This window comes from Netta rufina (assembly GCF_964035555.1).
Source record: "Netta rufina genome assembly, chromosome: Z".
Classification (NCBI taxonomy): Eukaryota; Metazoa; Chordata; class Aves; order Anseriformes; family Anatidae; genus Netta; species Netta rufina.
This window is the reverse complement of record NC_140126.1, coordinates 15002512-15030294: the sequence shown is the minus strand read 5'-3', so window position 1 is coordinate 15030294 and position 27783 is coordinate 15002512. Positions and strand designations below refer to the sequence as shown.

Sequence of the window (27783 nt, the reverse complement as noted above, 5' to 3'; positions counted from 1 at the left end):
TCATTTCCATTAACATAATCTGAAAATAGATAATTCTCATTTTCTTGCTCTCACATACAGTCTCTTTTCCCATTTTACCAAAATGTCCTTTGAAACACTAAACAGCTTGACATGAAAGCCTTTCTTTCTTGAAAAAGATTAGGAAAATACTTCCATGCACTGCTGAACAGTAACGTTGTACCATGAGTACAGACTTATTTCAATAACAAGAACAGCACTCAGAATGTGCTCAGTACTTTTCAAATACAAAAATATATCAGTATTATCATTGAGTTTTCCACAGCCACTCACTTTATTGCAAGTATCACGCAAACTGCTTCTAGTAAGATATCCTGTTGAGTTTTAAAGTGTATTTTGTGCATGGACAGTGTCAGGTGCATACGTCAAACTATGCATAGGCCTGTTCAATCTTAAATATACTATCAAATGACACATAATTAGTATATTAATAAAGGTAAACAATATTATAATACTAACAGTAGTGCATGTACTTCTACAAAAAAACTAGACTTCCCACGTTCAGTTGCACTGCACTCACCTCATGTGTGCAACCTTCAACAGTTTCCACAGCTTGCACCTTTACGTGAGGCATCAGGTCTGCCAGACTAAAGAAATATAAGTTAGGATTGCCAAAGAATATATGTAAGAATCCCGTTTTCTTTATAAAATGGAAAATGTCAAACTTCACCTCTACTTTAACTGCAGCACTTAAAAAATGATGTGCAAATTTAAACTGGACATTTGGTAGAGGTGCCTACCCGTACTAAGCACGTCTGTAAGTTAACGTTTTGCTATTTTGTAAGTGTACTTTAGCTATTACTTTAGGATTTTTAGTATTTTAAAAACTTGCATCACAAAATTACTCTAGGGTCACATTTATAAAAGTATGTTCATATGGAGTTTGCCAGTTACATGTGGATTTTTTTTTTCTCAGTATACAAAAGCAAAATTCAAGACCTGTATTTGTGGTACTGAACAACAGCAGCCTGAAACAACCCAAGGAGCTGTCTTACGACAAGAACCCTCTTTTTCTTTACACTTCTCTCATGGCCACAAGCAGCTAGTATCTCACAGCATGTAACAGTTGTTTTCTCACACAGTATTAGCATACTTTAGGAAGCTACAGTGGGCAAGTACACATTTTATTGAGACCACTCACATAAAAAAAAATTATTTAAAATGGTAACTCTGGTTCTGCTTTGCTTCTGCACAAGTACCCTATGATTGCAAAGTTCTGAAAAGTCTTCTCATGACTGTTCTCACAGAAAATCTTACCTTGAACTTGAAAAAAAAAAGACTACATAAGAGCAATGAATTCTGTCTGACAGAACTAAGTGATATGTCACCCAGAGAAAAGTACAAGTACTCAGCAAGCACACAGTATTTATTTCTGTAGTTGAGTCTTTTACACCTTGAACTAGGAGGTACACATCTATGCTTGGTAGCTCCAGATAAAGTTTTATTCCATGAACTTGCCTAATTGCTTCTGAACCCACATCATCGTCCAAGTTTCAAACAATCTCTTAGGATAGACTACGCTGACAAAGCTCCTGCACTGTCTGTTTTTTCACAACCCCTCAAAATACCTGTCAGGAAATTCTAGAAAGAAAAGACAGGTACACAGATCCTAAAGCACAAAAACAGCACTCTGGCTGCCCTTTGGTTGCCTTATCTCCCCAGCTTTCAACACGTCCAGGCTTTCCCTCTTCTCCACGTCAGGTACCTTCCGATTGTGTCCAAATTTAAAAGCATGCCTACGCTTCCATCACAAATACACCCTGCAATTATAATCTTACGTGCCTCAGAAGTCTTTTTTCCTGTCCCTTTCGTCAAATTCATGCTCCCGTGTCCGAGGCCGACCGTGTCCTCCCGAGAGGTGGCACGCCGCCAGCCTGCCTCCTCACTGCCTGTGGCCCGCCGCATGCCTGCCACCAGCACCAGGCTGCCACCAACAGCCCCTCACCCACGTGCAGCAGCACCACACCAGCGCTGGGCGATGGTTAGCTGCTGTCTGCGGTGTGATTTTAACCTCCTCCAGAGCTCGTCGCCGGTGAAGCCGTGCTACCCGCACATCCTCACTACACAAAGGTAGTTTAAAATAAGCAGGCAAACCCATCTCCACATGGAAACACTGGCGGGGTGCATCTGTTGGCTACTCGCAGGTGACATCCAGCTAAGCAGCACGCCTGGCGCGCTGTTTTTTATCCCCTCACGCAGCAGGCTGTGTACTTACTTCGTGTCTTCCGATACCACATCCTCCAGTTTGGGTTTCTTCCCCGAGCCCGCATCTTCTCTCCCGTCACCCTCAGCCTCCCTTTTGGCCTTCCCTGGCGCCGCTTCCTCCGGTCGCTTTCTGCGAACACACACACACACACACACACACCTCGAGGCTCGCCTTTCACGGGCACCTTCCCAAAAACCCCTCACGGCGCCCTCCCCGCCACCCGGGCTCCCCCTCAGCCCCCCTCACCCCGTCCTCCTGGCGGCCTCAGCAGCCGCCGCCTTGCCCCTGGCGGCCGCCGGCTCCGCCTCGAACACGCTGAAGAGCTCGTCCCCGAAGGCGTCCGCCATCTTCTGCGCTCCCCGCTCCGCTCCGCTCCTCCCCGCTCCGCCTCCTTCCTCTCCCCTTTCTGCCCGCCCCGGGGCTTCGGCCGGTTCCGCATCCGCTGCGGGCACGGGGCGCCATGGGCGGCCGCAACAAGAGGCACCGCGCCGGGGGCTCGGCCCACGCCGCCTCCACCGCCGCCGCCGCCACCGCCGCCGCCCGGGCGCGGGCAGCCGCCGCCGCCGAGGCCGGTGCTGCCGCCGCTGCTGCTGAGGCGCCGGGCGGCCGAGCGGCCCCGCGGCCGGTGCCCGCCTGCAAGGAGCCGCGCGTCAAGCAGGGTGAGGGGCAGCGGGGCTGCGGCTGCGGCTGCGGCTGGGGCTGGGGGTGGGTAACGAGGCGTGGGTTGCGTGGGGACACTGCCAGCACAGCCACGGGGCTGGAGGCTCCTTTTCAGCCACGTCGTACCGAAAACAGCGCTTGTGTGCTCGCAGAGGGCGGCAGCCAGCATCAGGCTGGCTGTTGTGAGGAGCTAAACTGGTTCAGTGGTGGTAAATAATGTTGCGAAGAGATGTTTTTTCACTAGCTGCTGGTAAATGAAAAGTAGGAACGCCTGCAGCAGGTCAGACCACAGACCTGTGTCACCCAGCGCCCTCCCCTAGGCTGGCTCCAAACGCAGGTACCCAGGTGGGAACACTTTCGGAGAGTGCTCTTACATCCTCCCCCAGCTGTGGCGAAGGGACTTGCTGTGCCACATCACATTTCTATCCAACATCCTTCCAAAAAAATAAATTTAATTATGCATCTTGCCTGCTCTTGGGCTTACACAAATGTCCAACACCCACAGCCTCAGTGGCAGAGCTCTGCTATGGAGCTGTGCATTTTGTAGTTAAAAGTAACAAACAAACCATCACCCTTACTTACTTTGAACTTGCCATTTGCTTCCCTGTTTGGGGAGTGCTATTCCCTGTTCCTGTATGGATAGTAAGCAGTCAATCGCTTTTCCTCACTGTGCCACTCAGGAATTTTATATTTTGTCTCCTGAGTCATTTGTTTCTTTACTATTCCTTGGTAAATGGCCTTTCCACACCATTGAGTGCTCGTATAGCTTCTTATGTGCATGCATGTTACTGGCATATTAGTGTAACACTTGCCTCCTGTTGGACCTGCTTTAAAAATCATAGAGTGTTCTCTGTACTCTACTTGTGTAATTGATGGTTGTTTGCAATTTGCAGGTCCAAAAACTTACAGTTTTAGTTCACCAGTAGATTCCAGTGCTGCTGCTGCTGCAAATCTAGATAAGTCTATTCTTAAGGTGAGTATCTTCTTTAGGTAAAAGAACTTTGGGATTCATGGTACTCTTTTACCCGAGTAAATATTTCTTCAGCTATATGTGTTATGTTGCACGTGTGAACTACGTTCGTGTGTTAGACCTCGTCTCATGAGCTTGAGCTCTCTGGGGTTCTGAGCGTGCTTTGAGAAATGGGATAAACTAGTAGGGCGGAACATCTGTCTTTAAGTAACAAATTATACGTTACATGCAGGGCTATGAAAAGCAGTGTTTGGGCTTCTGTTGTGCACGTATATTTTTCTTCCCGTCAGAGGAAGAATACAGATCTTACATGGCAATATCATTGACAACTAAAGCTTCGTTCATGTTTTAAAGATGTTAAGAATACTAAAATTGTGTCTGGATTTTTTTTCCTAATCCAGATAAGAAAGAGATTCTCACAAGATTGTCTTAATGATCAAATTATTTTAGGTTAGTTCTAGTGAGCTGAGAAGAGAGGCCTTGTTCTTTCCAGTATATATATATATATTTAATTACTTTTTCCTTACATTATGTCAAGGGAATTCCTGTATTTTTTAAGATATAAATGGGCCTTCTCTGTAATAGGGAATGATTTTTTCTATTTCAAGTTAAAAAAAAAAAATACAGCAGCATACAACTTAAATAATCTGTACCTTTCATAAGAAAGTTTTGCTAAACTTAAGTAAAACTGGAAAAGCAAAGATTTGAATGGCAGAAAGATTTCTGCATTCTAATTTCCTTAGGCAGGAAGAACATTGATATATCATAAAAAGGTGTAGTGTTCTGCTTTGTTTCAACTATTTGTCTTTTTGCAGGTAACAATAAACAGTAATTTGGAGAAAAGGATTATTGATCTAATCAACGACCATAAAAAACAAAATGATGACAAAGGAATGATTTCCAAAAGACTAACTGCTAAGAAACTGCAGGTAGGGTTTAAAATGTTGTCCTCTGACCATTGTTGATTTAGAGTAAACAGTTTTTTTTTTTTTTTTTTTTTTTTTTTTTTTTTTTTTTTTTGTTATACATATTTCTGTGTGTAGTGCAAGCCAGTGTACCTTATTTTCCAGTAATTGCATTAATGATTAGCCGGTGGAATCAGTTAGCATGTTTATCAGGAAAGACACGTCTCCATGCATTCAGTAACCACAATCAGAGTGTCTAATCAAATAGATAGAGGGATAGAAGTTAACCTCAATGTTTTAAGGACATTGTTTCCTACGTTTTTAGTTCCATATCCTAGTTGGAAAACTGCAGATTTATCTTTCTACCCAAAAAATACACACTCTATTCATATTCACTTGGATGTGGCTTTACTTATGTATATATGTTTACATTCAAAATTTTATGAGCTTTGTTTTCAGAACAGGATTTTCTACTCTGCCTTCTGATATGTTAATTTATGCTTTTTTATCTGTTTAATCTCAATTATGTGATATGTGGGAAATAGCAATTTAATAAAGGTTCAAACTTTTAGGTTAAATCTTAAATCTTACTTTTTTTATTTGTAGGATGTATACATGGCTTTGCAAAGGTTTTCTTTTAAGACTGAACACATAGAGGAAGCAATGAAAAAAACACTTTTATATGGTGGTGATCTTCACTCTGCACTTGATTGGCTTTGTTTAAACCTTCCTGATGGTAAGTATAGTGACAGAGAATTGACTACAGTTTATAACTGAAGAACACTAGGTCCAACTCTGATATGGGAATATGTGAAAGTAGCAGTCAAATATGTTGTTTCACTTAGACCAATAGTCATCACATTTTTCCTAGCTGTGCTGCTGACTGTTCTTGTTACTATTTTTTGATAGTCTTACAATCTTCTTCTTCCTATTCCTAGAGTTTTATCAAAGTCAACCAGCAAATGCTGACTTACTTAAATGTTATAGCCTGATTTTTATTTCAGGCATACTGTTGTTGTTTTATGTTCCTCCAGTTGGTTCCTAAAACACTTAAAAAGATTTTTCAGTAATCATTATTGGCATATTCTATGACATGGGTTTTTTGTTTTGAAGATGCCTTGCCTGAAGGCTTTAGCCAGCAGTTTGAAGAACAACAACAGAAACCTAGAGCAAAATTTTGTTCTCCTGTGTCAAAATCTGAACCTCCACCTCGCTTAGTAAATAAGAAAAAGAAAGAGAATGGCCCTGAAACTAAGGTAATTTGAGAAAATAACTTGTATGTATTGGTGGGAAGAGAGCATGAAATTTTCCAAAATACAGAATTTGCATAAACTTCAACAGTGACATGGAAAACTTCTGAAAATATAATATGCTTAAATAATATTGTCATCCACAGTGTTTTAACTACAGTGGAACAGTCACTTGAAAGCAAATCTTTTTCCATGTGAAGTCTAAAAGACTCTGTAACTTGTTGTTTGTGGTAACTTTTAGTAAGTCATATCTTTATTTTCTCCTAAAGTGGGTTTGTTCCATTTATTTACAGGTAGCACTCTGTCATATAACTTAATTTATGTGAAACTTTAAGCAGTAGTTCCTAAACCCTTACTGAGGAAAAACACTGGTGGTTTCACTTACTGCTATCATTATGTTTAATTTGGTTGCTCTTCCAGGAGACAAATGCAGAAAAACAGAAAGAAGTGAGCATGAAGGAGTGGATTTTGCGATATGCAGAGCAACAGAGTGATGAAGAGAAAAATGAGTCTGTGAAAGACACAGATGAAGAAAAGTTTGATCCAGTAAGACAGAGTAGTGTTTCTTGAGAAACATTCAAAAAGTTTCAAAAATCAATAGAGATCTTTTGCAGCCTAAATGATTCTGTAAGACCATCTAGTTTAAAGGTTGGACCAGCACTGCCAAGACCACCATTAAACCATGTCACCAAGCACCACATTTACATGCTTTTTTTGAAGACCCATAGGAATGGGTCAACCACTCAACCACTTCCATGGGCAGCCTGTTCTTCAATACCTTACAATCCTTTCAGTGAAGATATTTATCCTAATATCCAACCTAAACCTTCCCTGGCACAACTTAAGGCCTTTTCTTCTTGTCTTAAAGATATGTCTGGCACATCTGCAACTAGTTGGTCGGTTTGTTAAAAATTGAGGGTTGAATAGTCAGCATGCTTTTTTTTTTTTTTTTCTTCCTTAAATTAAGACTTGGCATCAGGCAACTGCATGGAAATATGCTGGCATTTTTCTTTTCCTCAGTTGTTTTTCCTCTTTTTTTAATAATGAGTTCAAAATATTGAATGCATTTTTCTGGGAAGGAAGAATTTTTGAAACACATCTCAGTGAGATTAGGAAGGTGGTTATAAAATTTTGAGAGGTTTTAATTGTTCATTACTTGCACAAATGAGAAATAAATATTTTTTAAGCTTAGTGTAAAGGATGACTTTTTTATTATGTAGGATATTAATGATGACAAGAATACAATATTAAACTTGTATTTAATAATTCTATATGAAACAGAATGAGAGGTATATACACCTGGCTGCAAAACTTTCAGAAGCAAAAGAACAAGCAAGCATCTCCAAGCAAGACAAAGACAAGCAAGGGCAGAAGGTGGCACAGGAGAAAATAAGAAGAATTCAGCAAGGTAAAGCCCTGCAGATTACCCGTGTTTCATTTTGCGACTTGCATATTTGTTAGGCGAGTAGGTCTCATGAGTCAGGTTGAGTTGATTTCATCATCCGTCATGCCACTCACAGTGTGAACGGCAGGCTTTCCTGAACTTACTCTTTTCATGTGGGTCAAACTGTAAAAAGTCAGTAACATTTCACTTTTGGGTTTTCAGTGCTCAGTTTTTCTCAGTGCTCAGTAATTAATGCAATTATTCTTCTCTTTTTAAGGACCAAAATGCTCAGCAATTAGTAGAAATAAGTTATGTATTTATTCTCTTTGACAGAAATGGCAACGCTTGAAGAGCATCCTGTATTTGATCCATCTGTAAAAACTTCAAGCCAACAACAAAATGAAAAGAAAAAAGCTCCCTTACCTCAAACTCCCGTACCTCAAGAAACCACTTTGAATCTGAGTTTGCTTGAAAAACCTGAAGGTGCTGCAAAGGAAGAGAAAGGTGTGGTGGAACTTGTTCAATATGAGCCTGGCACATACCATGTATTTACAGTATCAGTTCTTTTTTTAAGGGTTGTACAGCATTTCAGTGTGGAGTTGTCAGCTTTTCATTGTGGGAATGGTAGGTGGGCTGTCTTGCTGACCAAGCTGACTTGACAAGATCCACATTTGTTTTAGCACATGATGCTAAAAGCTATTTTTGCCATGCTGCCATGTCTAAAATCTTGTGTTTGTTTTTTCATTGCTACAGGGCTAGTGACTGTTCCCATTAATTGTCACCCTCACGTCTTTCTAAACTGTTTTCATTGTAAACCTTCAAACTGTCAATGTTTTCCTAACGACGGAATATTAGTAAAAGCTCTTGAATTACTCAATGATCAAATATTGTAAACAGAATATTGTAATGAATTTCCTGCTAGGAATTAATTTCCTTTCTTGAAAAAGCAGGAATTTCTATCATTTCTCAGCACCAGTATTTTCTATTCATTTAGTAGAGCTGCAGAACACTTCAGAAAACAGTACTCTCTGGTGAAAACGCACTTGTAGAACAGATAAAACATTTCTGAATGTAAGGAAAAAACAAACAAACAAAAAGTTTTAGAAGAATTAAAGTATGTGTCATTCTACTCTTGTAGCCAAAAAGAAAGAACCACTAGATGTAAGAAATTTTGATTATAGTGCTCGAAGCTGGACTGGTAAATCTCCCAAACAATTTTTGATTGACTGGTGCAGGAAGAATTTTCCCAAGAGTCCAAATCCTGCCTTTGAAAAGGTTCCAGTTGGAAGATACTGGAAATGTAGGTATGTATTTCCCATGACGTTTACATGTTCCTTTTGGTTTATTTAAAAATAAAAATGCTCAAAACTTCCGTTTTGACATGTCGGTTCGGGTTTAAATGAATGTAGCGTGTTTAATTTGAGTGATTTCAGTCCAGCAGGGAAGTATTTCATTCTGGATAGCTCTGGAGAAGTAATGCTTCAGGAGAAGGAAGAGGGAGGGGGGAGAACCCACTTCACCCTACAAATGTGCTGCTGTAATCTGCTGAAATTTTTCTGCCATTCAGTCAAATGTGATCAACTGTGTGTTCACAAAAGATTTTTGAAAAACTTTTTTTTTTTTAGATCCTATATTTGATTTTCACTCATGTTTTAAAAAACATTAATAGGTGTGCCGTTTATATAGGTAACAAAAATTAAGAGTAATGCCTGTGTGAATCTGTTTTTAAGGGTCAGGGTTATCAAGTCATCAGATGATGTAATGACAATGTGTCCTACAATTGTAACAGAAGATAGTATGCAAGCACAACATCTAGCTGCTACTTTGGCACTCTATCATCTAACCAAGGGGCAGGTAAGGCTTTCACCAATATTACTTTTTTTAGCTTGGAATTTCCCTTTGTTTTTTATATTGTAGTCTCCTGTAATTAAATTTTAAAAACAGTTTATTCAAGTGTTATCCATTAAGCTCTTTGCTTGAAAGATATAATAATTTGCTTTTATTGACAATCACAGGCATTGCAGCATATGGGGAGGAAACTCTTCTGTAGTAAAACTGTTCTTTCAGTGCTGCAAAGAAAGCAAGACAGTTGAGAATAAAATGTCTTGTTGATGTTAATATAACTGATTTCAGAGCTTCTGTATTTACAAGTAGTTCCGTATCTCAAATCTTATCGTATCTTCTGCAACACAAGCTCATTTTCACATAAAATGTTAGTTACGTTACTGAATAGTATACAGAGTAGTTTTTTTTCTGTTTTTCTCCCTAAGTCAGTTCATCAGTTGCTGCCTCCTACCTATCGAGATGTCTGGCTAGAATGGAGTGATATTGAAAAGAAAAAGGAAGAAGAAAACAAGATAGAAACTAACAAACCTCGTGATAACTTTATTGCTAAATTATTAAACAAACTAAAGCAACAGCAACAGCTACAATCTGAAAATCAACCAAAAGTATCTGAAGGTCCTGAAGATTCCTGGGAAAATTTAGTTTCTGATGAAGACTTCAGCAGTCTTTCACTTGAGACGCCAGAAACAGATAATTTGGAACCTTCCAGGATTTTGTTCAAAAAGCTGCAAAGTTCCCCCAAATACCAGAGGCTTTTGAAAGAGAGACAGGAGTTACCTGTGTTTAAGCACAGATACTCAATTGTGGAAACTCTTAAAAAACATCGAGTAGTTGTTGTAGCTGGTGAAACAGGCAGTGGGAAAAGTACCCAAGTGCCCCATTTCTTGTTAGAAGACTTGTTGCTGGATGAGGGGTCGAGTAAGTGTAATATTGTTTGCACGCAACCACGGAGAATCTCAGCAGTGAGCTTGGCTACGAGGGTTTGTGAAGAGCTAGGCTGTGAATCTGGACCAGGAGGGAAGGTAAGATGCATCTTCATTCCTGTTTCTAATCTTGATCAGATTTTAGGAAGGTGTATTCTTGGTACAAAGTGAAAACATTATTATTCCTTACACAACCAAATTAGATATTTTTTTTTTCTTGAAAAAGGCTTCTTGCTATGTCAGCTGCTTTTATAAATTGTCAGCTCTGAATGTCTGGGTATCAATGTGTGATTTCTAAAAAAATTTACCAAGGGTGACTAAGAGCAGGTGTTTAATAATGGGGATTGTCAAACATTGGAGAAGATTGCCGAGAGAGTTTGACATCCCTATTAGTAGGAGGTCCCCATCAGTAAGGGAAAATTGCCCTGGATATAAGGCTGAGTAATCTAATCCGACTTGAAGCCTGGCCCAGCTTTGAGAGAGGTCCCTTCCAGCAAAGTTCTCTGTTATTTGAAGAAAAGCAAGGTCATGTATGTTTTATGGTAGTCTGTGTGAAGTCCCTAGGGGGATTCCATACCTCCACTGCAAAAATATTTTTGAGGACTACCAAGAACCCTTAAAAAGAATACCAAGGTTATTGGCTCTTTCCTGCTCTGGAGAAACTTGCGTTGCTATATTTCAATATATGTTTCCCTTTCTTAACAAAATCAAAGGTAGCTATTCAAAAACAATGTGGCAGTCATTTACTATACTATTCAGTCACCAACTGGTGCAGTGTTGGGTTCTAACAGTGCTTAAATCTAATTTAATCTTGAATCTGTTGCTTGTCTACTATTTTAAGTTATTCTCATATTTTTAATGTCATGTTATTTCTTTTAAAGAACTCCCTGTGCGGTTATCAAATTCGTATGGAGTCTAGAACGGGAGAAGCCACCAGACTGCTATACTGTACAACAGGTGTTCTGCTTCGGAAACTTCAAGAAGATGGTCTTCTTTCAAGTGTATCTCATGTTATTGTAGACGAGGTTATCAGCTCTTTATTTTCTGCAGAAACTATAGTTATTCTGGGCCCAGACTTACCATCTTTATTAAGAAGTTGTTATATGTTTTTTTTCCAATTCTAGGTGCATGAAAGGAGTGTCCAGTCTGACTTCTTGCTAGTTATCCTGAAAGAGATCTTGCATAAACGTTCAGACCTGCATCTGATTTTAATGAGTGCTACTGTAGACAGTGAGAAGTTTTCCAGCTATTTCTCGCACTGTCCCATTTTAAGGATTTCAGGGAGGAGTTATCCTGTTGAGGTAGGCAAATGTTTCTCTGACTTTAAAAGGCACTTTGCACCTATACCGTGTTTGCTTAGTTAGTATTTGAAATAAATATAATTATATTGTATATTATTGGTCAGAAAAATACCTTAAGTATTTATGTCAGAGACTTCTAGCCTTTTTCCACTTTGAACTACAGAATTGTACTGTGTTTTTTTTTTTTCATGGTATATTATCAGTTGATTAAGATCAGTCTCATCTGAAGACAGTGACATTTTGATTTTTCTCTATTAAATGTAGGTAGTAAGGAAAGGAAAGTATTGAATTCTCCTGTCTCTCTCCACATACAAAAAAACGCAGTGAAAAAGTTGCATGTTTCTCAGGCACGTTTCTCATGGCTTATACTAAAGGTAACATCAGTGATCATATGGAGAGATCTTTTAAGGTCTTTTAACAAATTCATAGCAAGTCTTGGGTTTTCAGAAAGCATGAGGAAGATTAAGCTGAAGTTTGCAAGATCTGTTAGACCATTGACATGGAAAGGGATGGCCTGTTCAACATTGCATTAACAAAAAAACGCAAAAAAATCTGCCAATTAGTTTTTGACATGCTTTTTTTTTGTGTGTGAATTTTCAATAAAGATATTCCATGTTGAAGACGTAATTGAAGCAACTGGCTATGTTCTGGAGAAAGACTCCGAATATTGTCAGAAGTTCTTGGAGGAGGAGGAGGAAGTAGTAATAAATGTTACTACCAAAGGAGGAGGCACTACAAAGTACCAGGTAAAATAGGCATTTCTAATTTCAATTTAGGAGTTTTATTTTTATTTTATTACCTTTAACTCTGTTAATTAAATGCAATTGGTTTGTATATCCAGTGTTCTTTCAGCAGTTGACACAAGATACAATGGCACTTCTACAGTGGAAATCAAATATTTACTAACGCCATGTCCTTATGTTTGTCTCAGCTCTCTTATTGCTGCCATAATTTTGATATCTTTGGCACTGAGATCTGCTGTTTCCCTTTCGCAAAATCCTAGTTCTAATCCTGTATGCAGCAACAGGGAAAAGCATTTAAATAAATTCTCCCAATGAATTATCCTCAGTATTGAACTAAGAAGAACAGAAAAGGCAAGGCCACATCTCTTAACAAAACAGTTCCCAAGATCCTCTAACTTGGCATGCCAAATGGGATAATTTATGTTAAGATTGTAGAGCTTTTTGGATTGACCGGCTATGGTTAATCTACACTATTAAATCTAAACTATTCTACAGTGACAGCTGGACATGTTTTTGAATTCATACTCTTCAAGAGTTTTAATGCCTCAGACTGCAGGCAACTATAGACTGTTCAGCTCTAGGCTGTGTATATTTTGGGTAGACACCTGTCTACTCACTTGTTCCCTTGAGGTTTCTGCAAGACCAGTTAGTTTGTTGTGATCAAACACTGGTGTACACATGTTCAAAGCATGCTACTGTGTGATTTGCAGATTTTTCCTGGAGTGATGGTTACTCCGTACATCGCAACAGCACATTTTGGTTGAAGCCAAAGTGCTCTCCACAGTGCTGCTCCATCTTTATGATTTATTTCTGTTGAGATTCCAGTACAGAAGGATATGTGGTGGAAAGCTTCCTTCTGAAGTGCTTTTACAGTGAAATAATTTATAATGGTTCCACTTAACACAGAAGCCTTATGCTATGTATGTATGTCCGAGATACTTATAGAAAATATATAATTATTAGAACTAATATTTATTTTCCTCCCTCTTTCCTCCTTCCCCAGAACACTGTAGGAGCTGTCACATAATTGACTCTGAACTTTCTTTTCAACCATTAGTTGAGAAGGGGAATGTTAGGGAGAGAAGGAAAGCTGTTTGCTTATAGTACAGAATTTGAATTCTGAAATTCTCCTAATTAGATGCTTGATTTTGGACATGTGAATTGCTTTAATTCGTAAAACATAATGTGTAGTACTGCTTGCATAGACTTTTATTCCTTTTTTCATCTGGGATATAGTAGTAGCAGTTATCTATAGATAGGTTATGTAAATGTCTGTAATTTAATCTAACTCTCACTGTTTTCCATGGGAAGTTCATCAATTAAAGGTCACTTACTATGTTTTAAGAAGCCTAAAGTGAACGACAAATCGACCTCTTTGTTATAAAACACTGAGCATATGATTTTTCCTCTTTTTTCCTTTCTAGGAGTATGTCCCAGTCCAGTCTGGATCTGGTATTGATTTGTCTCCTTACTATGAGAAGTATAGCAGTCGTACACAGCAAGCAGTCTTCTATATGAATCCTTACAAGATCAACCTTGAACTTATTTTGGAGTTGCTTGCATACTTAGGTACATTCTGCTTCCTCAGTTTATATACTTGTGACTGCCCTTTGGATTATCTCCCAGAGTTAGCTAGTGATAAGGATTCTTGACTTAATTTTATATGAAACATCATAAAAAAGTATTTACCACAGGACTCAAGAATTAGTTTGTGTTCTCAATTTAGGCTGTCTGCAAATCCATGTTTGTTTTAACTGTGTGTCTGTATTGTCGCTTTCCAGATAGAAGTCCCCAGTTCAAGAACGTCGAAGGTGCTGTGCTGATCTTCTTACCAGGCCTTGCTCATATCCAACAGTTGTATGATCTCATTTCAACTGACAGGAGATTTAGCTTGCGTGACAGGTAACACAGATATTTTCTATAGTTAATTGATTAACTTGATGAATATGTCCTTCTTGATTGTTAAAGCCTGCTATTCTTGAAATGTGAAGTTGAGTTATACCTTTGAGCTGGTTTTACTGCAAATCCATTTTTAAAAGATGACAGGTGCTTAGAAATGGTATAGTCATAACTGTCCCTTTTCTTTTGATTTGAACAAACATACTTAATCACAAAATACTCAACTACTTTGTTTCCACTTCTTAGGGCATGGGGGCTTGTATGTTTGGGCAATAGCTTTTCATGGTATACTGTTTATATAGAAATGACTGCTTACTGAGAAGAGATCCACAAAGAGTAATCTGTTAAGAGAAGTGGCACAGGGTTGTAGTGACAGTTTTGAAATTTATTTTATGGGTAACTAAAAGGTAGCAATGCTGTGGCATAAAAGGAGTATTTTCAGTCAAATTCTAAAGACTTGTAGATGGCCTTAGGTGTCAAGGTTTAGAAGAAAAGGAAGTTATAAATTTCGGTGACTCTTTCTTCTCTGAAGGCTTTTCTCACTCAGGCTAAAAGTTGCCTGTGTTTATAGCTGTGTACAAAGCTTCAGTGACAGTCCTTATCTCAGAAGAATAATGTAAAGAACTCAGCTTCATGGATGCCTAAATCCCCCACCCCGCCAGCCCCCCCATATTAACTGTTCAGCATGACATCAGATGGTATGGAATACCCCTTCGGCCAGTCTGGGTCAGCTGTCCTGGGTCTGTCCCCTCCCAGCTCCTGATGCACCCCCAGCCTGCCCAATGGCAGGACAGCAAGAACCTGAAAAGTCCTTGGCTTGGTGGAAGCGCTGCTCTGCAACAATTAAAATATCTGTGTGTTACCAACATTATTCTCATCCTAATCCAAAACACAGCACCATACCATCTAGAAGGAGGAAAATTAACTCTATCCTAGCTGAAACCAGTCATGCCAACTTTTGCTCTTTCCAGTGTGCATTCTACTTGCTTTCTCCAACTTGCTGTTGTATTTCTGCTCTCATTTTAACTGTATCTTGATATACATATTGATTAGTATAATTTCTTACTCTAGGCACAGATTGATAGCCTTGCATTCTGTTCTTTCAACTCAAGATCAAGCAGCTGCATTTACAGTACCTCCACTTGGCGTTAGAAAGGTATGTTAAGCAAATTACACCACTGAAGAATTTTTTTATGAGTGTGCAACTATGAATTTTTAAAAATCAAATCATACATAATTACATGACAATCAGTTGTTCCTGGAATTTTCTCACTGGAAAGAAACAGTTCTTCTAACTTGGTGCTCTGTAAGAGATGGAAGTTAGTGTGCTGTGAAATCTTGACAGTAATCAGACAAACTCTTAAACCTAGTATTTTTCTAAGAGCTACTTTAATTATTGCTTTCCTATGATTTTACTAGTAATTGCAGTTTTTTATTTCAGAATTAGTATTTTACTTACTTCCAGACTATTTAAATAGACTAGTTTTGGCAAATACTAGCTATTAGTAATTTTGATGGATTATAATAGCAATTTTGATGGATTGTAATAGCAAACATGAATGTGAAATTCTCACAAATTTAGACTCCTGAGTAATTGGGGAAAACTAAATCGTTTTCCAGCTCATAGCATTTTTAATGCTTTGTCAGCTTGTTTAGGAAAATAATTCTGAGTTTAAAAAACAACAACAACAACAACAACAAAAACCTTTAGCCATTTTTTTTTTCTAAACATTGATTTGCTCTCCTGGACTAAGCCTCTTCAGGGACCTGCTTGGAGGAATCCCATGGGTTAGGGCCCTAGAAGGAATGGGGGGGGTCCAGGACGGCTGGTCAGCATTCAAGGATCACTTCCTTCAAGCCCAAGATTGATATATTCCTGTGAGCAAGAAGGCAAGCAAAATGGACAGGAGACCTGCATGGATGAGCAAGGAGATCCTGGCAAAATTCAAACAGAAAAAGGAAGTATTCAGCATATGGAAAAAGGGACAAGTCCCTTGGCAGAAATACAGGGACATTGTTGGGGTACTCAGGGATGCAACGAGGAAGGCCAAGGCCCATTTAGAATTAAGTCTGGCAAGGGGTGTCACGGACAACAAGAAGAACTTCTTCAAATATATCAGTGGCAAAAGGAAGACCAGGGAAGATGTGGGCCTGCTGCTGAATGGGGTGGGTGCCCTGGTGACAAAGGATACAGAGAAGGCAGAGTTACTGAATGCCGCTTTTGCTTCTGTCTTCACGGCTAAGACCATCGCTCATGGATCTCAGATCCTAGAGACAAGAGAGGAGGTCTGGAGAAAGGACTTTCCCTTGGTCAAGAAGGATTGTGTTAGAGATCGTTTAGGTGAACTTGCCCATGGATTTATGGGTGTCCCCAATGAGGCGCACCCACAAGTGTCGAGGGAGCTGGCAGATGTTATTGGCCATCCACTCTCCATCATCTTTGAAAGGATGTTGAGAACAGGAAAGTACCCAAGGACTGGAAGAAAGCCGGTATCACTCCAGTCTTCAAAAAAGACAAGAAGGATCCAGGAAACTACAGGCCAGTCAGCTTCACCTCTGTCCCCTAAATGTGATGGAACAGCTCATCCTGGATGTCATCCCTAAGCATGTGGAGGAGAAGATGATCAGGAATAGTCTGCATGCATTCACCAAGGGGAAATTACGCTTAACCAATCTGATAGCCTTCTGTGATGGGATGGCAGGGCGGATGAGGGGAGAGCAGTGGATGTTATCTACCTTGACTTCAGCCAGGCTTTTGACGCTGCCTGCCATAACATCCTCATAGGCAAGCTGAGGAAGTGTGGGATGGATGAGTGGACAGACTGAGAGCTGGCTGGATGGCAGAGCTCCAAGGGTTGTGCTCAGTGAGCAGCCTAGTTGGAGGCCTGTAGCTAGCGGTGTCCCCCAGGGGTCAGTACTGGGTCCAGACTTGTTCAATTTATTCATCTATGACCTGGATGATGGAACAGAGTGCACCCTCAGCAAGTTTGCTGATAACACAAAGCTGGGAGGAGTGGCTGATAACCCCAGAGGGCTGCCATTCAGAGGGACCTGGACAGGCTGGAGAGTTGGGCAAGTTCACCAAAGGCAAGTGCAGGGTCCTTCATGTAGGGAGGAATAACCCCAAGCACCAGTACAGGCTGGGGGCTGGCCTGCTGGAGAGCAGCTCTGCAGAGAGAGACCTGGGAGTCCTGGTGGACAGCAGGCTGACCATGAGCCAGCACTGTGCCCTTGTGGCCAAGAAGGCCAATGGTAGGTACTCTGGGCTGCATTTGGAAGAGTGCTGCCAGCAGGCCAAGGGAGATGATCCTCCCCCTCTATTCAGCCCTGGTGAGGCCCCACCTGGAGTACTGTGTCCAGTTCTGGGCTCCCCAGTACAAGAGGGACATGGAGCTACTGGAGAGAGTCCAGCAAAGGGTTAACTAGGATGGTGAGGAGCATCTGTCACATGAGGAGAGGCTGAGAGAGCTGGGCGTGTTTAGCCTGGGAGAGAAGAGAAGACTGAGTGGGTAATCTCATCAGTGCGCATAAACATCTGAAGGGAGCACGTCGGGGGGGGCAGTCACTTTTAAGTTGTGCCCGGCGACAGGACAAGAGGCAGTGGGCACAAACTGAAGCACAGGAGGTCCCAGCTGAATATGAGGGGGCACTTCTTTACTGTGAGGGTGACAGAGCACTGGGACAGGTTGCCCAGAGAGGTTGTGGAGTCGTCTTCTCTGGAGATATCCAAAACCTGCCTGGATGCCATCCTGTGCAATGTGCTCTAGGTGATCCTTCTTGGCAGGGAGGTGGACTAATCATAGAATCATAGAACTATGGACTAGTTGATCTCCAGAGGTCCCTTCCAACCTCAACTGTTCAGTGATTACAAGGACAAAAACTGACATTCCGTAATTCTTTTATTTCTGCTGTGTTACTTCATTTCAGATTGTTTTGGCAACGAATATAGCAGAGACGGGTATTACAATACCCGATGTTGTCTTCGTAATTGATACTGGGAGAACAAAAGAAAATAGGTGAGAGTTTGAATCTCATAATTCACATTGTGATTACTGTGCATGCTTGCAGGCTAGTACTACAGGAGTTCTGTAGTATCCTTATTAACCTACAGTTCCAGACAAAAAATGCACTGAACTCAAGAATAACTTGAAATTCAGGTTCAAGCCTGGGATGAATCTTGGGATTTTCAAATGATGTGACGAACAATAAGGGAGTTCTTTATAGATAAGAATTATCTTGATTAAGCACTGGTTTAAAAGTAAAGTAGATTTTTATATATATATATATACTATTGTACATTTTAGCAGTTGCTCTTTGTCTACTTCAAATGTATAAAACCCTATAAAATGCTAGAAGGACCAATTCTGAATTGTCAGGGAGGTGGGCTTGATGAGCTATTGTCATAACTCTTTCCTTTTCCAATTTTTACACTTTCATTAATCAGTTGTATCCAAGGTTCTGTGATGTACCATTTTCCCCAGGTATGCTTAGTTTTCAAAACTAAACATCATATTCTCAAACTACTACTATTTAAATACAGTATTTGTATATATGCTTTAAAATTAATAACTAAATATACATACATTTTTATTCTGAAATTGAGTGACACTCACTTTATAATTTTTAAGGTACCATGAAAGTAGTCAGATGAGCTCCTTGGAGGAGACTTTTGTCAGTAAAGCTAGTGCTCTGCAACGACAAGGAAGAGCTGGGCGCGTTAGGGATGGATTCTGCTTCCGAATGTACACAAGAGACAGGTACTGTAAACTTGTTTTTGTAAATGAAACAAATGCCATTATATTAATTCTGTGGAAAACAAATCTCATTTAAATTAATTTTAGTTATGCAAACTATAAAGATTCAAATGTAAAAATGTAATCTGAATGCCTTATTCATAAAGTTTTAAAGTAGTGTTAATTTTGGTTTCATGATTTTTTGAGCTGTATTCATTATCTCCAATGTAAATGTTTTCTTAACCTTTTTCAAAATGAAAGGAAAAGTGCTGCATTATGAAATTGTGGAAATAATGTTTTCAACAACATTGAATCTTTTAATTTTACAGATTAAAAGATCTTAATCTTTTAGATCTTTTAATCAGACAGATCTGTAAGTTTCTGAAACGGTGTCTCTGTGGATAAGAAATGTGAAAAGATTAAGTCAAGATGCAGTGTCTGTTACTGCAGTAGAATAACCTTTTTCCTGCTTGTCTGGAGCAACAGGACCCTTACCTTAGCCTCCATCTCAGTTGAAAGTATTTTGAAATAATCAACAAAGTGTGCATTTGAGCAGTATGTAAAACTTCCATTTCAATTTAAGAGCTATACATTTTAAGAATCTGTTTTGAAAGTTGGAATCTTACTGCCTTTCCCTCTCTTTCTTTAAAGTTCTGCTTTCCAAGCTACCACGTGTGCCTTAATGTAATGGTCAGTTCACCCATGCATTAAAATACACCACCCAAGAGAACATTCTCAATGAATGAGCGTGTGAAACATGAGGTTATAACTTCAATTTGGATGTTAAATTGCGTATCTGTGATTTGTGGTGATTTTACGCAGCTGGGCAGCTGAACTCCACCACAGCTGTTCTCTCACCCCCCCCTCCTCAAAGGGAAAGGGAGAGAAAATATGATGGAAAAGGCTCAAAGGTTGAGATGAGGACAGGAAGATCGCTCGACAATTACTGTCATGGGCAAAACACACTCATAGTAGGGAGATTAATATAATTTACTGCCTATTGCTACCAGAATAGAGCAGTGAGAAACTAAAAGCAAACTAAAAACACCCTCTTCTCCCTCCTCCCCCCAAGCAGCATGGGGGAAGGAGGGCTGTGGTCAGTCCCTGATGCTTCATCTCTGCCGCTCCCTCTCTGCCCCTGCTCCCCGTGGGGTCCCTCCCATGGATGCCATCCTTCCCAAAACGAGCCTGTGGGGGCTGCCCACAGGCAGCAGCTCTTCAAGCACTGCTCCCACACGGCTCCGTCCCACGGGGTCCATCCATCCCCCAGGAGCAAACTGCTCCAGCACGGGTCCCCCACGGGTGGGGGCAGCTCCCCCCAGACCCCCTGCTCCTGCGTGGGCTCCTCTCCACGGGCTGCAGCTCCGGCCCGGGGCCTGCTCCTGTGGGGGCTCTCCATGGGCCGCAGCCTCCTCCAGGCCACATCCACCTGCTCCACCGGGGGCTCCTCCACCCATGGGGGGGCTGCAGCGTGGAGATCTGCTCCATGTGGGACCCATGGGCTGCAGGGGGACAGCCTGCTCCACCAGGGGCCTCTCCCTGCACAGCCCGCAGGGGAACTGCTGCTGCCTGCCTGGAGCACCTCCTGCCTTCTTTCTGCCTTGCCAAGTAAACCATATACAGTAATTCTCTTTTTTATGATGTTACAGATTTGAAAGTTTCATGGAATATTCAGTTCCAGAAATACTACGTGTGCCTTTGGAGGAATTATGCCTTCATATTATGGTATGGTTTTTGTTATGGAATTTCTGACCTTGTTAGCTAAAAAGGGGATTGCAAGGATTGCCTTAATCCAGTGTAGTTAGAGTTTCTTCCACTACAGTGGGGGAAATCCAGTACATGTGTCATGGAAAATCCAAAGCATGCTGGTGAGTGAGAATAGGAACCTATAGTGTTCCAGTTTACCCCTGAATGAGAGTTCAAGCTCAGTTAAATATCCTTCAAACTGTTGTCTGCTTAAAGGAGCAATTCAGTGTCCTGTTCCCTCATCCTGAGTAAGATATGCATGGGAAAACTGTTGTATAAGGATGGTTTTTCACCCTTCTGCATTTCAAGATCTGTATTGTGAGGCATTTGTAATGTGCTTGTATTTTAAGTGCTGGGTTGTAGCAAACAAACTGTTTAACTTTGGTTGTGAATTAGTGCCCAGGTGTTGAACAACATCTCAGCAGGTTTGTCTCCTGCTCACCTGTGACAATTGGTGACACTTCTCTGATCAGTGTTCATGCTATTTTAAGCCCCCTCTGAAAAATGAAGTTATGGGCATATCTATTCCATCAATGAAGAGGCTGGTGCAGAGGGTGGGGAATGTGTGCTTCTGGTTGCAAAAACAACTGTCCAGTTTCTTTTGTAGCTACTGTAAAAGTTTACTAAATTTCTGTCTTTGTTTTCACCTGGTCTTTGATATAATAGATTTTATACTAAAATATATGCCCATTCACTCTGTAGAAATGCAACCTTGGTTCTCCTGAAGATTTCCTTTCCAGAGCATTGGACCCGCCACAGCCACAAGTCATTGGTAATGCCATGAACCTGTTAAGGAAGATAGGGGCTTGCCAGTTAACTGAGCCCAAACTGACTCCATTGGGCCAGCACCTTGCAGCCCTCCCTGTCAATGTAAAGATTGGAAAAATGCTTATATTTGGAGCTATATTTGGCTGCTTGGATCCTGTGGTAAGTAAACAAATACTGCCATCTTTATCTGAATATTTTCTAAAAAGTAGTAGTATAGAAACAGCTAAATATTAAAATTGATCTGATTTCTTGCAAAACATTGTTTTGAAAAGATGATATAAGATGTTAAAAAGTGTACTTTAAGGTGAAGACTCCAGGATATCATGGTGGACAGAATTATGTAACTGTTTGTAAACTCCCAGCTATTATTGACAAGAGGGTAGCCATACTTGGACTGCAGTTCTCTCTGTTATGATCCCAGGGTGTATGGAACTTGTAGAAAAAGCCCTTTTGCATTTTGGTGAGACCAATCAGGGTTACCTTGCAGTTGATGCAGACTAAGAAGATGCTGATGGAAAGTTATTGCAAATTAACTGATTTGGTAATTTATTACATGAGGGCTGTGGAGTGGCTTACACTTCCAGCTGATACTAAATGCGAGTTACGAGGATGCATGGGTATGTTAGCTGCTGAAACTGAAAATCAAAATCATTGCATTCTCAGTTTCTCCTGGTAATGTGGTATAACTCAAAGCAGCAGTTGCTTAATCTGTTGATATTCACAGTATCATATTGGGTATCCCTCTGTCATGTAACAAACCATTTCAGATGAGTTTTGAGATTTGATACTTTTTAAAGTTTTCATCAGTGTAGTAAGGCAGCATGTAAGCAATGTCTTCAACGTAAGAAAGATCTGAATTAATCAGAAATTGTTAAATACTGTTACAATAGTATTGTTTTACAAAACAAAATGCAAAGTTTTTTGCGTAGTAAACTCATAATCTTACAACAAAATATTGATGTATGCTTTATTAATTGCAGGCAACTTTGGCTGCAGTTATGACAGAAAAATCACCATTTACCACACCAATAGGTCGAAAAGATGAAGCAGATCTTGCAAAATCATCTCTAGCAATGGCAGTTTCAGACCACATAACAATCTACAAAGCTTATCTAGGGTAAATAATGTTTTGTTGTCCTTATAGCTAAAAGCATGCACAAGTAATATGGTTCTTGAAAGAATCCTTATGAAGTACCTTTCCTTGAATTGCTTGCCCTGGAAGCTTTTCTCCTCAGACTAACAGCAGATTATCAAATACTGTAGCACAAAAAGATACCTCATTTGGTACCTTATCCTTTTAAAATATGCTTGCACATGTACCAGATGGAAAATAAAAATATATACAGCTTCCTCACGAGGTGGAGTGGAGGGGCAGGCTCTTTAGTGACTAGTGATAGGACCTGAGGGAATGGTGTCAAGCTGTAACATGGGAGGTTTAGGCTAGACATCAGGAAGAGGCTCTTCACTGAGGGGGTTGTTGCACACCAGAACAGGCTCTGCTGGGAAGTAGTCTCTGCACTGAGCCTGTCAGAGTTCAAGAAGCATTTGGACTGTGCTCTTAGTCACATGGTCTAAAATTTTGGGTAGACCTGTGTGGTGCCAGGAGTTGGGACACAATGATCCTTATGGGTCCCTTCCTACTCGGGATATTCTATGATTGTATGATTCTATATTAGAGAATAAGATACATGTTTCTTCCTCATTAATAAAACAATACACAGTCTTAAAAACACATCTGACTTCCATCTCAACTGTCAAGACATAGGTGTAATTTTGGGAGAAAATTACCTTATATTTTTGTATGTATCTGTAAAATATGTTACAGATGTGTTCTCCTGAGTGGTATCAGACCAGCAGCATTTATCTTTGTTAATGTCATTTGTTTCTGGTTTTGAGTGGAGAATGCTGACCAAAACAACTGTATTGTCTTTTGACTTATTACCTCTTTTGTGCTGTTTTATTCTAGATGTGATTATTTTTGCTGTAGTAAGATGGGATTTTTTTTTTCCTTAGGTGGAAGAAGGCTCGACAAGAAGGAGGGTATCATGCTGAAATGACTTATTGCAGAAGAAACTTCCTTAATAGGACTTCACTGTTAACTCTGGAGGTAAACCGAATAATTACGCTCTGTGCTCAAAAACTAGCTGTTAAAATTTTCCTGTGAAAACATCCTGCTGTTTTTAAGTGATGACCTGTCACAGTTCCTATTTAGATGGGACCAAAATGAGTGGACTTACTAGGAACTGGTGAAACATACCATCAATTCAGGTAGCTGTGTGTACACTGGCACACTTGTATATGCATGCTTTGTTGGTATGTCTTTGCAGTTATCTGCATTGGAGAAGCCACTCCTTACTTCAACCAGAGAACCAAAATTTATGAATTAAAATACTTAGATTGTCATTCTTAGATATGTAAGAATAGATCTGTTTCATAGTTAGAGAGATGAGCCACAATCTTACATAAAGGACCTTTTATTTTTACTAAGAAAATATTCTGATTAATCTCTTCTAGTTAAGTTTGAATGCCTGAGATGTCCAAAGCAGAAGTGAATACTTGATATAAATGTGTGTTTTCTTTTTAGTTAAAGTAGAACTGGGAGATTTGGTGTTTGCTGTATATCCAATACTGTATATCGAATCCTATATTCCAGATAATGCTTTCCTTGTAAAAAAACAGCCAGTATTCCAAGTTGGCCACAGAAAACACAAGTGTTTTTTCTAAGAAATAGGTTATCCACTGGAAAGCACAACTAATTGAGATGGGGTGGAATTGGTGGACTGGAGCATGTCCATCAGGTGGAACTGATGGACATGGAGCATTTTTAAACTGTGTTTTGCTTACCTGATTTCAGGATGTGAAGCAAGAACTCATAAGGGTGGTCAGAGCAGCAGGATTTGCAGCACCTACAACTCAGCATAAATGGGATGGAAGTGGAGCCACACAATGCCTTTCTCTCCATGAAATAGCTCTTCTTAAAGCTGTGTTGACCGCAGGGCTGTATGACAACATAGGAAAAATAATATATACAAAATCCGTGGATATCACAGAGAAGCTGGCATGCATGGTAGAAACTGCTCAGGGTAAAGCACAAGTGCATCCCTCCTCTGTAAACAGAGACTTACAGATACATGGATGGCTTCTTTACCAGGAGAAGGTAAGGTTTTGACTCTGTCAAAGGGATAACTAGGGGAAAATAGTGAATGTAGCTGATATTTTGTGTAAAGGTGACATAATGCCTTTAAGGAGAAGTAAGGTACGCCAGTGTAAAGTATGCTTTAATATCTGACTCATCTTAAGAGTCCTTAGTATGTAAGGTTCCTTACATGTATGTCCATAAAGATGAATCAGCTGGGTACTGAACTAAAATGTGAAGGCTGAACATCTTGAACAAGTCTGTTCATAGTGAAACTCACAGCTATAAATGAAAGAACCTTTCTGTGTGTCATTTAACAGTATCATTGACAATCTTTGACGCTGTACCGTTAACTTAAATATGAACACTTTGACGCACTCATATGCTTGTGGTGCACTTCACAGTGTGCTTTGCACTGTTCTAAGCAGACTCAAAGGTGTTGAAGCTTGCTACAGGTCTGACTCATCCTCAATAACAACGTAAAATGAAATAGCTAATTCTGTAATTGACTGCTGAACTTCCTAACTGAATTGCAGGTTTTTTTTTTTTTTTTTTCCCCTGCCACTTTCTTCCACATTCCAACTCAAAATTTTGTCATCTCTTTGCTGAAGTGAGTTAAACGTGATAGCAGTTGCCTAATGGCCAGCTTCATTGTAGGGGAGCGGGACATTACATTGGAATTCTTGGTATATACGAAGTAATCGTATTTTTTTTGATAAGCTGAAAGTATTTCGTGCCTCCAAGAACCTTGTAGTTCAAGGCAAGGCAGCAGCTAAGGCTAATCAGTTATTCCATGAACAGGGGAATGAACAAAGTTTACTCTTCTGTGTGAAGGTGCACCCTTTTGTTTCTATTTGTCATATTAGAGCTTCCTTCCCATCACATTCCGTGTTGGTTTGCAAGAGGCTCCAAAGCCAGAAATAACACACACTGAGTCTAGCCCCATTGTTTACTTTCTGTATGTGTCCACCCATGTACTCTCATTTATGCATGTATATATGTGGATATAGACAGAATGGCAAGTCAGCTGCTGCTGAGAAGAATGTCTGATGGAGAGTTTTACCTGCTTTTTATTTTATTTGGTTTATTAAATAGAAAGAAAATGTTATCCCAGTGCTTCTAGTCTTAACCAGAAGAGAGAGATGAAACTTAAATTTAAGCAAGAATATATGTCTTTAGCTAATTTCCTGATAGTATGTCACTGATAGCCTGTCACTTAGTAGGGTTTAAATGTGATGTCATCTGGGGTATAGGGCAGACAAATTGCTACTAGCTGTTCTGTGTACAATAATTTGGTTTGACCTGGTTATTAAAGGAAAAAAAAATAATTCCTGCTTTTAAAAGCAGCACTGAAATTTGATGTTGTAGATCTTAGGGATTTTTTGTTTGTTTTTAATGCTCATATTTGTTTATACACAGGTGAGGTATGCTAAGGTGTATTTGAGAGAGACTACTTTGATATCCCCCTTTCCCATTTTGCTTTTTGGTGGGGATATAGAAGTCCAGCATCGGGAGCGTCTCCTGATGGTTGATGGCTGGATCCATTTTCAGGTGCGTTGGAGTGGTAGCTGCCTTTTATGGACTTTTGTGTTACACAGTTAATATCCTGCCTTGCTTTAGAACACTATTCATGTGGGATGAATGAGAATTTAAGGGAACGATGGGAGTTTTATATACATACAATAAAATCTTTGCGAGTCACTCTAGAAAGAATTGTCTAGACATGTTACAAGCTGCACATGTCAGCTCCCTCTTTTCAGGAAAACGGTCAGTGTTCTTTCAGAGAAGGTATTTGAAATGGGTGTAAGCTAAACCTTGCTTTCATGGAGCTGGTACTGAAAGCAGATGAGTGTGCTATTATATATTGCCCTTCTCTGCACTCTTGCATATTGGACTGTGCACTTAGTCACATGGTCTGAACTTTTGGGTAGACCTGTGCGGTGTCAAGAGTTGGACTTGATGATCCTTAAGGGTCCCTTCCAACTCAGGATATTCTATGATTCTATGATTCTATATAGCTGAGGTTTAAAGCTATATTTCTACAAACATTAGTTTATATAAGAGGTAAAGTTTTAATCTATGTTTTTGTATAAGATGTCTTCAAGAGCAGTGAAAATGTTTCTTCTCTGTTCTTTACAGGCTCCTGTAAAGATTGCAGTAATTTTCAAACAACTGAGAGTTCTCATTGAGTCTGTTTTAAAGAAGAAGCTTGAAAATCCTAAAATGTCACTTGAAGGTAACTTTATTGCTGCATTGCTGATGTAGTATTTGTTACATGAACGTTGTGGTTGACTGAAGAAAGTATTAGTATGCTGCATCCACACTCAGCAGGATTAGTGTAACTTGACTGTAATTCCATTATCTTGAGAGAAATAATTTGGAAAGGTCATTACTGATACTATACAGCTCATCCCAGATGTATGATGATGTGCACAACTTTGGTTTTAAACATAACCCTGATAATAACATCCAAGGTAGTGGTAGTAAATGGTGAGGTAACTTCCCAAATCCGAAATAACATGGTATAATGGCGAGCCTCAGGTACGGATGAATTAAAGTGTTAGTCTCACAATTTAGAATAACAATGGGGAGCTTCATGTTGGCCCCCTGCAGTAAAGGGTGGAGGAGCACAGTTAAAGCTTTGAACACAACACTGAACAAAAGGCAGCGAGTTCCAATATCCTAATATGTCTGCAGGTCACACTGTCATTTTCTCCATTTCTTCTGTGAAATACTGAAATTGCCAAAAACAGCTCACGGAATATTTTCACAGACTTTCTAATCACATGCTTTGGACATAATTTGCTCTTTTGCTCCACAAATGGTTATTACTTGTGTTACTTTGGAGTCCACCATAATTTGCTGATAGCTAGATTGATTAATCTTTTGATTTTTCTTGGATATGTGAGGGAATCTGTTTTTACGCTCACTCTTTTTGGCTTACTGTTGTGTTTGTGTTCTCTTTCCTAGATGATAAGGTCTTACATATCATCAAAGAACTGATAAAAACAGAGAATGGTAACTGATACTGGACATCAGCAACAAACCGTAGCTTTGGTAATGTCAGGAGAAACACACACTCCAACACTAACTGAAAGTATCTGAATGCTTAGTGTGGTTGATACCAGCCGTGACAAAGGAAGACTGCATGATTTCTGGATATGATTTACCTTCCTATATCATTTTGAAATATGAATGTGGAATATGTTTAGCCTTTACATCAGTGCCATTTGTCTGAATGTATAAATGATGGAAGTAGTTTATTTTCAATATAAAAATGGTTGTGGCCAAATCCA

At 39.9% G+C, this 27783-nt stretch overlaps 2 protein-coding genes across 2 annotated transcripts in view; one reads left to right on the top strand and one right to left on the bottom strand.

The window, feature by feature from the left end:
• The window catches only part of MTREX (Mtr4 exosome RNA helicase), a 46954-nt gene extending 44347 nt beyond the window's left edge, over positions 1-2607 (bottom strand). Inside the window, exons 1-3 of the mRNA XM_084305487.1 lie at positions 2471-2607; positions 2234-2353; positions 539-605 (exon numbers count right to left, since the gene is read on the bottom strand). Of these exons, the coding sequence (XP_084161613.1) occupies positions 539-605; positions 2234-2353; positions 2471-2571 (288 nt within the window). The 5' untranslated portion in view covers positions 2572-2607. The remainder of the gene's footprint in view (positions 1-538; positions 606-2233; positions 2354-2470) is intronic.
• Positions 2608-2684: 77 nt separating this feature from the next.
• DHX29 (DExH-box helicase 29) lies at positions 2685-27783 on the top strand (the record flags this gene model as incomplete). Its single annotated transcript, XM_084305010.1, has 27 exons — positions 2685-2883; positions 3778-3857; positions 4670-4783; positions 5366-5495; positions 5873-6015; positions 6430-6555; positions 7291-7417; positions 7727-7897; positions 8532-8697; positions 9124-9247; positions 9664-10260; positions 11043-11186; positions 11286-11462; positions 12068-12208; positions 13630-13774; positions 13987-14107; positions 15176-15260; positions 18032-18120; positions 18733-18861; positions 20487-20562; positions 21286-21510; positions 22332-22468; positions 23365-23458; positions 24206-24508; positions 25907-26038; positions 26627-26723; positions 27458-27783. 27 exons carry the CDS (start codon positions 2685-2687, stop codon positions 27511-27513), a joined length of 4128 nt encoding a protein of 1375 aa, XP_084161136.1. The 3' UTR covers positions 27514-27783.